Source organism: Canis lupus, chromosome 32 (genome assembly GCF_048164855.1).
Source record: "Canis lupus baileyi chromosome 32, mCanLup2.hap1, whole genome shotgun sequence".
NCBI lineage: Eukaryota > Metazoa > Chordata > Mammalia > Carnivora > Canidae > Canis > Canis lupus.
The window spans coordinates 25,288,083-25,302,159 of NC_132869.1; the positions used below are offsets into that span (position 1 = coordinate 25,288,083).

The following is a 14,077-nucleotide window of genomic DNA, read 5'->3' on the forward strand; positions in this document are numbered from 1 at the left end:
TAGAGAAATTATTTAAGATTTTTCAGCATATTTTTAGTTCCAATTGAGAACAAACTCAAAGCTGGTTAGCAAGAAAAAGTAAAACATCTTATTGTTTTTTTTAAATATATATTTTTTAACTTAAATTCAATTAATTAATATGGAGAGAATTTTAGTTACAGGGATAGAGTTCAGAGATTCATAAATCTTATGTAATAGCCAGTGCTAATTACATCATGTGCCCTCCTTAATGTCCATCTCATTATTAAATAAGATTTTATTTAAAAATCACCCAAGGGAGAAAAAAATCACCCAAGAAAGGCATTTAAGAACTATTAACACCATTCCACTGTACAATATATGAAAACTTAACTTGAAGGCATGAACTTGAAAACAGAAAGTCAATTCCATATATATATTTATTAAGTTTCTTCTTACAGTTTTTTTTAAAAGTGCTAAAACCAACCTGGTATAGAAAGTGTTGGTCCCCCTTGGTAATGTGATGATCCTGTATCCTGGGTCAAGTCAAACAGTAACTCTGAAGAATTGTTAGACACAACTCGCGAGGAGTTTGTTACATAACCCTGTTAAAATATTTCAAAGGAAGAATATTACATTTACTCAATATAGTGACAATTATTTTGTTTCATAAACTTTTATAAAGGTAAATATAAGTGTATGTCAATATTATAAGAACAGCTTTTGATGACTCAGTAATTAATGTTATAAAACGCAGAGGTAATTATCACTATCTGTCAAAATTATCATCTACTAAAACTGAAAGCAAGCCCTTACTTACAGCTCTTACTTACTTAGGTAAAACTAGCCAATTAAAACAGGGCAAATTCCAGTGTTTTTTTTTTTTTTTTTTTTAAGATAAAAGAAACATATATGCCTATTTTTTTACCCAATTTGTTTTTTAAAGATTTTATTTATTTATTTATTTATTTATTTATTTATTTATTTATTTATTTATTTATTCATGAGAGACACAGAGAGAGAGAGAGGCAGAGACACAGGCAGAGGGAGAAGCAGGCTCCATGCAGGGAGCCAGACATGGGACTCGATCCCAGGTCTCCAAGATCACACCCTGGGCTGAAGGCGGTGCTAAACTGCTGAGCCACCAGGGCTGCCCCATGTATAGCTATTTAAAATGAGCAAGATTGATACACTTTAGACGGCTACTAAAATGGAGTATTCCCATCAAAGAGCAAACCGTAAAATTTAGCAAAATCTTTGGGTAAAAGGAAAAAAAATAGGAAAACATACTGACATAAACTTAAAAGCTTCTGAATCTCTATAACACCACAGATGAAATATCAGGGAAAAGAAATTAGGAATCAATCTGCAGTACTGTGTATCAGGATTCGGGATGAATGTAGCATATGGTTTGAGTTTTAGAATCATCTTTATTGGAAAAATTTATAAGGCAAGGGTCAGGAAAAGAAAGAAGGGGTCCTCCTCTCCACTCTTCCTGCTATTCCACAGAAAGCCATGCAAGACTGGAGTAATGTCCCATCTCATAAGGGCAAATATGAAAGCTGCATGGCCAACAGGGGAAACCCAAATATGAAAGCCAGGTAAACAGGGGTTAGAATTGAAGTTATTTATATGAATAATCTGAGACAGCTGCTATACTCCTGGAAGCCTTAGGGCTTAAGGGAAGTTTTAGCCTTTCCATCAGGAGAAAAGATAGTCCCAGCTAGTAGGATGATCTCAAGAAGAGAGGAGTGAAAAGTATGAAATGAATGATAATGTGGTCAAGAAGTAGGTAGTATGAATTTATGTTACCACACATAGATATTTAATATAATTACAAAAAGTATGATCATTTTAGGGATATATACTCCAATACTATTATATATTAAATTTACTGACAGACACACTCAAAAAAATACATTTAATGCTATTTTTAAAAGACCATCATTGTAGAGTAAGCACTCAGAGTGAATTGTAGACCATTTTGTACATCATAATATACAACAAGCAAAAGTTTTAGAATTAACAATGCTGAAAAATCAAAAGGGTTTAAAAAGTCACTTTAAGAGAAAAATGGGCAAAGGATATAAACTGAGACACTTCAAAAGCAAAATACAAATTATCAACATGTACAAAAAAACTTTTTTCAAACATAGTAGTCAAAGAAATGCAAATAAACACAATGGCAATTTTTAACTATTGAATTTGCATGGTTTTAAAGATCATAATACGTAATACAAAATTAACTGGCCACTCTTAAAAGTATTCAAGTCATGAAAGAAAAAGAGTAACTATAGAAAAATGAGACTAAGAAGAAAAAAACTGCCAGCAAAGTGTGATCCTGATGGGATCTTGGGAATGAAAAATGACGGTAATGGAAAAACTGGTAAAGTTCGATAAAGGCTTGAGGTTTACTTAATGTTAATTACCTGATTAGGATACATAAGATGTTAGCATTAGGGGAAACTAGGTTAGGCATACATGAGAACTCTTTGTATTATTTTTTTGGTAAGTCTAAAGTTAGCTTGAAATAAAAATTTAAAAATTAAAAAGTAATGATAACGTTCACTATTGGCAAAGTAGAGAGGTTATATTTTGGTATAACTTTTATGCATGAAAATGTTGGCAGCAGCTATCAAAGGCTTTAAAGAAGTTCATATCCTTTGGTCCAATCATTCCACTTTAAAAGTTTATAATAAAGAAATGAAGTGTTTAATATGAATTATTTTTAATAACAAAAAATTAAAACCTCTATGTCTAACAAAAGAATGGTTAAATAAATTATAATAGACTAGCATGCAACCACTACTACTGTTTTTGAGAAATATCCAATGACATAATCCCAGTAGATTGTTCAGACAGAAAAGACAAATACATACTGGTATATATAGTATGATTCTGACTTATATATTCTATACTATGTCTGCAGGGGGTAGGGAAAATCAAAATATAGTATGTACCTTTCCCTCTAAATCTCTTTCCAAAATACATTAAAGATAGAAACATAAAGGTTTTATTTGGTTTGTGCTTATTAACTGAGGGATAATTAAGTTTTCAGAATTTTGGTTTGTTACTAACTTTTCTATTGACATCGATTTGTTAAGTTATAGAAACAAAATGAATGGAGTCAAAAGGTATAAACTTTCAATTACGAAATAAATTAGTCATGGGAATGTATAGAATAATGTATTTGAAAGTTGCTAAGAGTGTAATCTTAAAATTTCTCATCACAAGAAAAAAAAATTCTGTAACTACAGATGGTGATAGATGTTAACTAGATTGTAGCGAACATTTTACAATATATAAAAATATCATTATTATCTTGTATACCTGAAATTAACATAATGTTCAATGTCAACTATACCTCAGTAATAAATTTTTCAAATTTTAAAAGGAGAGGAGTGGATCCCTGGGTGGCTCAGTGGTTTAGCGCCTGCCTTCGGCCCAGGGCATGATCCTGGAGTTCCAGTATCAAGTCCCACATTGGGCTCCCTGCATGCAGCCTGCTTCTCCCTCTGCCTGTGTCTCTGCCTCTATCTCTCTCTCTGTGTCTCTCATGAATAAATAAAAAAATCTTTAAATATATATATATAATTAAAAAAATAAATAAAAATAAAAAATATTTTAAAAAATAAAAATGAAAAATAAAAAATAAAAAGAGATAAGCTTTCCTCACCACACTCTGCACACACTGCAGAATAATAAATAAAATATCAAATAAATAAGTAAATAAATGGTTGTTTAAAAAAAAAGGAAGTTATGGAAACAGGTATTGAAATAACTCAAAACACTTCTAGAATTTGAGGACTACCAAGGCAAAATCTGCACTTGAACTTTAACATGTAAAATAAAAAATCAATAATGCTGTATGACTTCAGTGTAACCTAGCACAACCTTATTTCAGAATATTATCTCCAAATATTTGCACTTAAAAATGGAAAATATTCACTTCTATTTTTATATTTTATATTTTTAACAGAAATACGAAGTTATAACTCTAAAACACTTTTTAGGAAACAACTCTGGTTAATTAAGCTCCACAATTTCAGAGAGCAGGCATATATTATTCAACAATAACTGGTTAAAATAATTCTCCAGCGGGGAGAATATAAAAAGTTCAGAAAGACATCAAATACAATAGTAAGGGTAGAATAAACACTAAACTGGGATTCAGAAGACCAACACATTTAACTGTATACCTTGGCAAGTCACCTTTGAGCTTCAAGTTATTCACCTTTCAAACTGAAATAATAGCCACAATTGTGTTTTAAATGTACTTGTACTTCATGATACATATGTGTATTAAATCAAATAGTTGTCACATTACTAATTAAAACCTTATACTCTATTTTATAAATAGGTAAACTAAGGTTAGGTGTGGTTATTGATGGAGCTGTAATTAGAACCCAGAACCTGACTGATTCCAAAACTATCTGCTATCTGTAAGAGGTCTGAAAGAGATGTTGAAGTATAGAGATATTCCATGAAAAAGTAAACACACATATACACACACAACATAAGATGAAAAACTATAATTATAATTTATTAAAAGCAGTGGCTTCAAAATTCAGAGTAAATTCCCTTAAATAGGAATCTTAATTCATCCTAGAATATATCCATCATTCTTAACTTTGCACACTAGAATCACTTGGACAGTTTTTTACAATATGCCACCCAGGACCCACCCAAACCAACTGGCACAACCTCTCCTTTTAAAAATTTACCAAGATTGAAAAATACCAATTGAGGTGTTTTGACTGAAACTATACCCAGAGAAATAAACATCAGTTAGAGAAAGCTCTATTTCTAACTTTTAACACCAAAGACACCACCCTTCCCTTTGTTGTTTTTGTTTTTTTCTCACTGGGTCCAATGCTGTAAAGATTTTTATTTATCAAGCTGAATTAAACAGTAAAGTTCCCTTTTCCAGTTTTCATTCCTGCAAAAGCCACAACTTATGAAAAGTACACTGAGTAAATTTGATCCCAACTAATAGCAAAAAATCTTTACATTTTAGGTAGCTTCCCATCTTTTAAAATATTAGGAATAACCTGCAGAATCTTAGGATCCAAAATTGAGAATCAGTGGTCTGGGTAAAAGCTCTCTTTTTAGAAATGAAGAAAACGAGGCTCAGAGAGGTTTCAACAATTCTTATTAACAAGGCTGAATCAGTACTTAAGTCTCTTATTTCAATTTAAGTTTTTTAAACTATTGGTCCAGGGCTTATATCACTATTTTTTATTATTTCAGATAGTAATTATCTCAAGTAATAACAACTCAGGGAGAGAGAAACATTTGTCTAAACATTTATTTTAGGATATATAACATCTTCAAAACAGAAGTGGGAGTTGAATTTACTTAGCCACAGATTTAAATACTACAGCCTTCCTTTTGTTACATAAATTACAATTAAAGTAACTCTTCAATGAAAAATAATACCCCAAAATATCAATTTTTAGTGCTAAAAGATCTGTAGATTGCCTAATACTAATATGATATGAAATATAGGAAAAATGGATTATTCCTATAAAAATATTTGGATTCAAGCCTAGTTTTGAACTTGAATATTTGCAAGAAAATTTACAGGTGCTATCTTAGACAATAGGGAATTACTGTGAAAAGAACAAAAATTTTCATTAAAATTTATGATTTCTCTAAAGCCAATGCTAAATTGCTTACAATAAGCATGAAAAAACCAGTGAGTTAATTAAATTCCAATTAATAGCAAATAATCTTTACATTTTGGGTAACTTTTATTTTAGTACTCTAACTCCTTGGTTTCAGGACCCCTTTACACATTTAAAAGTTATGGAGTACCCAAGAGTTTTTTTTTTATTTGGGTTCTATCTGTTGATATTTACACCATGTTAGAAATTAAAACAGAGAAATTTTTTAAAATATTTATTTATTTAAAGTAACAATAAACCCATTACACATTAACATAAATAACATTTTTATGAAAAGTGACTATCTTGCAAACACAAAGAAATTAGTGAATAAGAGTGGTACTGTTTTACATTTTTGAAAATCTCTTTAATGTCCAGCTTAATCAAAAACCATTGCAGTTTCATATCTGCTTCTGCTTTCAATCTGATAGGACATATTTTGTTTGAAAAATATAGAGAAAATTTGACTTTATAAAGATATATAGTTTTAAAAGGGAGTAGTAGTATTTTAATAGAAATTTAGGATAACTATGGATATACTTCTTTGATACTACATCAAAATTCAACAGCTGGTATTTTCTTAAAGGTTTACTGCAATGTGGCATCTGATTCCTAATTACTAGACTTTCTGTACTTTGTTAAAATTCATTGGTCTATCTCATACCTGCATGATTTTGTAACATGATGCACTGGTTTATTTCGAAAATACTGGTTTCTTTGGATTATGCTGATCTTCCAAATGTTGACAGAATTCATTAAATATGAAAAAATCGCATTTGTTAATTGCACCACCAAGCAGAAAAGTCTTTCAGTACTGGGAAGCTGTCAACATCATAGTGGCAGACAGAAGTTTTCCAAAATTCTAATTTGTGCTTGAAAGCTCAATTTTATAACTGGCAAGAAATGCTATCAGTTGTTTTCCTTCAAGTGTGCACTTTGTTCAGTTTTAAGGAAATGTCTGTCAAATAACCAGGACCGAATTATGTATGTAAAACAGACTCTAAATGGCCTCCATGATCCCCACCCTCTGGTGTTCATGTCCTGTATGATTCCCTCTCTTTCAGTGTGGGTAAGACATTTGACTTGCTTCTAACCAACAAAATGCAGGATTACAGGATATACATGATTTTGTGTACATGATTATATTACATAAGATTATAATGCCATTCTGCTAAGGATTCTCTCTTTTGTGGGCTTTAAGTAAGAATCCATGCTGGGAAGACCCACTTGGCAAAGCCAGCCAAAAGCCAGTATAATAGTGAGACTCTCAGTTTGACAACCCTTAAAAAATTGAATGTTGCCAATTACCATGAGAACTTGGAAGCAGATACTTCTCCAGTCAAGCTTCAGATGAGACTGCATCCTTAGAGTCCACACCTTGAATGTAGCCTTGTGAAACCCTGAAGCAGAGGATCCAGCTAAGCCATGACCTGACTCCTGACTTACAGAAACTATGAGATAATAAATGTGTGTAATTTTAAACCATTGTTTCTGGTAATATTGATACACAAAAATAAGTAATTCACCATTGTTTGAGTCATTCTTACAAGTAAAAGTAGTCTTCTATTTTTAGAAAGTGGGTACTTTAGCTCACAATTCAATCAAACAAGTGCTTCTCCTCAAGATAACCATTAAATTTCTGACACAGAAGTGCTTTTGCATACTATCCATTTCATCATATAAAATATTTTTAAAAGATACATATTCCAAAGGTAGAGATTTAACAAAATTAATAACAATGCTAATACTTCACTAAAGAAAACAAGTGTGAATATATTTTATTGGGAGTGCATGGTGGGTATGAATACAAAAGCTGCTCATACAGCTTGGTGCATTGTTTTTTTTTTTGTTTGTTTTTTTGTTTTTTTGGTTTTTTTGGTGCATTGTTTTGATCTATACTAAGGCACTAGCAGTTTACCCACCAGAACTTCTGCATCATCAACGCCTATGTCAACATGGTGGAAAAGGCAAATAGTGTCTTTGTATTATTATGACAATAGTATTGACTTCCAAACCCATGAAAGAGTCTCAGGGGAACCCGAGGGGACTGAACACTACACACTGAAATCTGCTGCACTAAGGCAATGGTTCCATTTTAAGTAATATTTATACACACACACACATATATATATATGTATATAAATACATATAAATTATGGCTTACTCTGGATTTAAATCCCAGATCTATCATTTTGTCAGCTGTGTGACTTTGAATGAATAATTTAACCTCTGTGAGCCTCAATTTCCTCAACTATAAAACAGGATTAATAATAGTGTATATTTCACAGGGACATTTAAGAATTAAATGACTAATTTATGTATAGCATTTAGAACAAAGTCTTACACAAAAATATCAACTCAATAAATATTAACCGTTACCATTAACTATTACTTTCTGTCAAGAGTTTTTTAAACTAAATTATGAAGACATATTTTCTGAATAACTTCCTCTCAAAAGTTTTTCCAGTTAAGAGCCAAGGATAATTGACCCAGTTTACAATCTTAAATAGTTTGCCATTATGCAATAATCATTATACTTTTATTCATGTTTTGATAACACAATTTTCTATACTTTACCTATTTAAGCATGTTACCTGATTTAGGAACAAGCGGGATGGGTAGTTCCTGCAGTTATTACTCTGGGTACTGGCTAAGCTACCATAAAGATGGTGACATTTTCTGATTCTAATTATGTTTCTATTGGATAACTACCCATGACAATCCAGCATTTTAATTGGCATTGTTTAAACTATTAAGGAATATCCAACGTATCGCTGAGCTGTGTAATTTCAGAAACACTTACAGGTTTAGACAAAGGCTGAACAATAACAGAACTATCTGAAGATCTAGATTCAGGATGAAAGTTTACTGGTGAGGCAGCCACTGGATTTGATGTTGGGTTCGTGTAGTGTTGACTTGTAGGCTTGAATGCAGCAGTAATACCTGTATTGAAAATTATATAAAACATTAAATATATTTTTATATAATCAATGATATCAAAATGCTTCACTTTCAAAATAAAATAGTAAAATAAAATAATACTGTACCTCGACTAAGTGCACCATTCTTTATTCCCCTTGAATATGAGCTGGGGTTTACTCTATTCAAAATATCTACAAAAAATTATATTTATTTTAAAATTTATTACTTGAATAAAATATATGCTAAGATAATAGAAATCATGAACTGAAAACAATCAAATAGATTCCTGGAAGGAGTATATATGTTATTGTTAACCTAAGTATACAGTTAATCTGAAACATATATATCATCATCTACTAAAGAAATAAGATTCTTAGCCTTGTTTTATAGGATAAGAACCACCTTTCTAACTGTAACTCAAAATCCAAAAGCCAGAAGTAAAAGAATGATAAATCTGACTACAGAGAAGTCAAACTTTCTACAAAGAAATAGTCTACATAATTAGCAAAAATCTTCCAAAAATGTATGTATATACAACCTATAATTAGTGTATATATCTTTCTTTGAGTGTTTTTTTTCTTTCTTTGAGTGTTGACAGAGCTATACATAAACTCAAGTTCCTATCACTCAAAATCAAGCCCCTATTCTACCTTCATAACCCATTCATACCTTCCTTGAAAGTATCATTATGAGGGATCTCACTGGATTATCTGCAGCATTAATCTTGAGTTCTAAAAAGGGAAAAACTAGCAGAGATTGCAAACTAAAATATTGTTTATCAGAGTATTTCATAACTTAAGAGGATTCAAATCTACAAGTATACCAGAAGTCAATCTGAGTCTAATAGAATTTTCGGGTCCTGATTCTGCCATGCATGTAAACTCTAACTCCTAGATTATTTGGTAGTCAAACTAAAATTGGGAAGAGTGGAGATTTGCCAAAAATTGTTGGCTACAAAAGGAAAAAGCACAAACAAGTACCAAACCTCATAAAAATTGCCTTTTCCTCACAGTAAAAAAAGAACCAGATCCCATAAAATAACTCTACAAAGTAAAGGGCCACACAAAAGTAGGATTGTTTTCTGACAATGGCAAAGCAGTGCTCTATACCTAAGCACAGTCTATGTCTTACAGAATAAAAGCCTCCTTAAACAACTTGACACCATTTTCATTCAGAAATTCAAGATTAAGTATTACTCAAACCATCAAAGAACTATTGGCTAAAATACTTCTCAGTGGCTGTATTCTACAAAACACAGGTTTTGCCCTCCTTTCTAGCAGTTCTATACAAACTCTTAACTCATATTCCATATATTACAATATTTTATGGCTTGCACATAAACAATAAATTCACTTAAACTCTGCATCTTAACAGTCCAGAAACGAATTTTTACTGGGGTCAGTCTCCTTTTTGACAGAATTATCTTAAAACTAATATACATTGTTCTAGTTGAATACTGTTAACAGTCTTCTACAATTGGTATAATTCAATTTGATCTTTGTTACTTTTTTCAATAAGAGAATTTGAATAACTATTTTATAATATAGTAATATTTCAGTATAAAATGATCACAATGAATAGAAATAGTAATTAAGAGAATATATAATTATGTTCCACTATCATCAACAAGCATGCCATCAAAGGGAGGTAGGCGGGGGGTTGGGGTGACTGGGTGAAGGGCACTGAGGGGGGCACTTGGCGGGATGAGCACTGGGTGTTAAGCTAAATGTTGGCAAATTAAACTCCAATTAAAAAAATTTTTTAATTAAATTAATTAATTAAAAAAAAAAACAAGCATGCCATCATGCCTAGTTCAATTTATAATCGAAGTGGTATTCCACTTAGAACCTAAGAGATTATCAATCTGCCACAGGAAATGGTATTGAGAATTTAATTGGTTAACTGATTCTTCCTCTGATAAAACTGAATAGAGGTGCCATTCCAAGTGTAGAAGCAAGAGAACAAAAAACCAGGCTTTAGAAAATTTAATAGTAGTCTCTTATTCACACTTTTAAGCACTGCCTTGGTAAGAAAACTATTACACTGGTCATATTCTTTGGCAAACTCACCTGGCTTAAACAAGCAAACAAATAAACATGTACATGCAATGGGAAATGATCTATTTTCTCTTTCTCTCCTAAAATTTGTTATTTCTCTGTACTTTTTTATGTTCTTGTGTGGACAATTTAGAAAGTGCCTTTGGTCTTTGCTTTTAACATTCTAATAACATAAAATCCAACTACTCTAACTAAAATCTAATACTCCGCAAAAGTACCAAAATATTCTGCTAGAAAGCCATAAAAGATTTAAGTATTAACTAACTGCTACATCTTCCAAGTACAGTGGCTGTAGACAGTGATCTTCTCTTTCATGAATAAAAATGTGAGTTGGTGGAAGATGAATGTGGTCAGAAGCTGCAGTCCTTGTTGGCACTCAGGCTAGAGACTGCAATTATTCCCTGCATATACATTTTGTAGCAATGTATGGATGACACTGCAGTTGCCTGGATGTGTCTCAGATAGGAGACTATCTGAGACTAAAACTTATTTAGTATATTGTGACATTTGAAGGAAAGTATTCTAACCTCTTCCATTTCTCTAGTTCTAGGTTTAAGTAGGAAAAAAATAAACAGATAAACATTACTTTTGGCTCCACTAAAAATTATGATTTCCAATTTTAGAGACCTCCAATGATACCAACTAACCTTAGCCTATTTCTTTTCCTCATATCTAATATTTTAACCTCTTGGCTCCCTCCTCAAGTTCCCAATCATGTCCTTACCCTGATTCTTCAATTCTTACTCACCTCTCACCAAATCTTTCATCTCTAACTTCTTACAGAGGAACAAGGATATAAAGCACCTTATAAGGCAGTTCACAAGTTTTTCCATTAGAAACAATATTTTATAAAAACTGGCTCCACTAACAGTAAGTGCTTACTTGAAATTGCTGGTTTTGAACTTGATATCTCTCCAACAAAGATTGGCTCATCATCATCATCATCCTCAACCTCTTTTACTTTCTTCTGCCATGGTTCTAACTCTTCTTCTTCACATTCCATAAAGAGTTCTGCCATTTTTGAATTATCTAATTTTCAAAAGAAGAGAAGCAAACCTTATTTTCCAAAAGAAAAATAAATACATTAAAAAATTTACAGTATATTTAAGATCTACTTTAATAGCCCTAATAGCAATTTGTGATTTGATATTTGTAGTTAGTGCATGGCAGCAACAGTGAGAAACTTAGAGCTCACTTTCTAAGATACAAACTAATACATTTAGATAAAAAGATAATGGTTGACAGATTTATTTACATGAAACAGTCAAAATGAGTTCCAGTCATATGCCTAGAATATAATTTTATTACAAAAAGGATTAGACCTGGGGGAAAGAGAATTAATAAAGGGGAGATAAACTAAGAATAAGAGGCAGCTTATAGGAGATATATTTAAAAAACTGAATCAAATTCAGTAATTACAGGCACAAAGCAGGGATGAGGTGCTAGACTAAAATAAGGGAATAAAGTGAGACTTTTTCCAGCCAGGGCAAATTAGACATTTCTTATTTAAAGAAACAGATCAAAGAACATGCAGTAAATACGAACATACACCACCTAGAAGTTCTGACCAAGCACAGAGCTCCTGGGAAGAATGTAAATATTAATGAACAAGTACCAAAAATTTCAGGAAAACCTCATTTTAGGCCAAATCAATAAAAAAGATAAATAATCCTATGAAAAAGAGATAATGCAGAGAGTAAGAAAAATATTAAAGAAAATATAATTAGTATCTTTAGAGATATTAGATAAGAATGTTATAAAATATTCAGAAAACAAAAAATATAACAATATGATAGCCAAAATTTTTTAATTTGTTTTTTTTAAAAAAATCAAAATATCCCCAGAGGTGGAACTAAGAGAAAAAGAGAAAAACACACACACACAAACACAGGTATAAACTAAATAGAGAAGAGGACACAAGGTTGCCAGAAAATCAATTTCAAAGTAAAACATTCACCTAATAAAATTTACAGAAAGAGAAGAATAAAAAAAAAAATCAGAGAGTAGGTTATCAAAGAAATAATACAAGAAAACTTCCTAGATTGAAAAACAGATCTCTAGGTTGTAAGGCCTCACTCGGTACATAGCACAATGAGATCAAGAAAAAAGTGACATTGAGACATATCATCATGAAATTTCAGAACAAAAGAGATAAAGAGAATATCTCAGATCTATGGGGTGGGGGTTTTTGGGGTGAAGTGGGAAGAACCATTCATATACAAAAGGTCAAGAATAATAAGAAGTATAGAATAACACTTTAGCAGAAGACAGTAAATAATACTTAAATAATTTTTTACCAAAATTATTTTTTAATAAAGAATTCTTTACCCAAACTTTCATCAAGTGTGAGAATAAAGAATAGCAACATCATACAAGATTTATTTCCCACGTAACTTTTCTCAGGAATCTACTACAGAATCCATAAAAATATATGAGACTTAACTAAGAAAGAAGACGACACAGGAATATAGAAAACACAGTATTCAATACAATACAAAGTCCCAAGACAATAGTTGTTCAGCAGACCAGAAAACAACCAGTCCAAACTAGATTAGAACTGTACTTCAGGAGGTAATGTCTCTAGGACACCAAAGAGAAGATGACTAAAATGTTTTAGATTACCTGACAAGTTTTACTGTGTAGAAAACTGAATTGAGAGGCATGTGTGGGAAGACGTGCCTACAGATTTTAATACAACACAGAAAATGAAAAAACATAAAAAGCATTAATTGCTGGATAAATGAGAAAAAAGAAAGAAAGGGAAGCAGAAAGGATGGGAGAGAAGGGTAAATATGTGTATTATATGTATAATAGCATATTAAAAGCATATTACCATGCTCATCAGTGAAGAGCATTTATTATAGTCATAATGAATACATCGACTATGGATTAAATCAAATATTGAGATATTATATTGGAAGATAGTTGGAGGGAAGGAAGGGGTAGCTCTAAGAAAGCAAAAACCCTCATGATAGAACATTATTAGAAAATGGTTAAACCTGATTATGCAACAGACAGCACAACATAAATGCATATATGCACATAAGCACTCTTTGAGAAACTATCATTAAGCCACTTAAAGCTTTTTCAGATTGACTTTTTAAATTATGTGCATATATTGCTTTAAGTTAAAATGGAAAGAAAAAAGGTGGAAAGGAAGAGGGGAAGAAGAGAAACAGTACTGAAGGCCTAAACTAACGTAGTAACAGCAGAGATGGATATAAGTGGATATAACTAGATACACAGAATGAAGTGGTCTATTTAAAACAAAAAACCCCTCCAGCATTCAAGCTTTGATAACATCTTTCATTTATCATCTAAATATAGTCATTTCTAAGGGTAAGTTTTTATCATATTAAAATAATAGCACTTCTACTTTTAACTGAAAATTAGGACAATGTTCTACCAGTTTGTAAAAGATACTAACTGAACCAATGCTTTGGAGATGGCATACAAAGGAAATACCATATCATA

At 31.5% G+C, this 14,077-nt stretch overlaps 1 protein-coding gene across 25 annotated transcripts in view; it reads right to left on the reverse strand.

Moving 5' to 3' along the window:
* ZNF280D (zinc finger protein 280D) overlaps positions 1-14,077 on the reverse strand; it is a 293,959-nt gene that overhangs the window by 91,666 nt on the left and 188,216 nt on the right. For 20 of the 25 annotated variants that reach the window (XR_012022602.1, XR_012022608.1, XR_012022605.1 and 17 more), the window contains 4 exons: positions 11,486-11,632; positions 8,672-8,737; positions 8,428-8,567; positions 446-563 (listed from right to left, as the gene is read on the reverse strand). Coding sequence is in view for 18 of the 25 variants with exons in the window: in XM_072808743.1 (XP_072664844.1) it covers positions 446-563; positions 8,428-8,567; positions 8,672-8,737; positions 11,486-11,632 (471 nt within the window). In the remaining 7 variants the exon portion in view is untranslated. Of the gene's footprint in view, positions 1-445; positions 564-6,932; positions 8,369-8,427; positions 8,568-8,671; positions 8,738-11,485; positions 11,633-14,077 lie in introns of those variants that run through there. The other 5 variants (XM_072808747.1, XM_072808746.1, XM_072808749.1 and 2 more) reach the window with 4 other exon arrangements.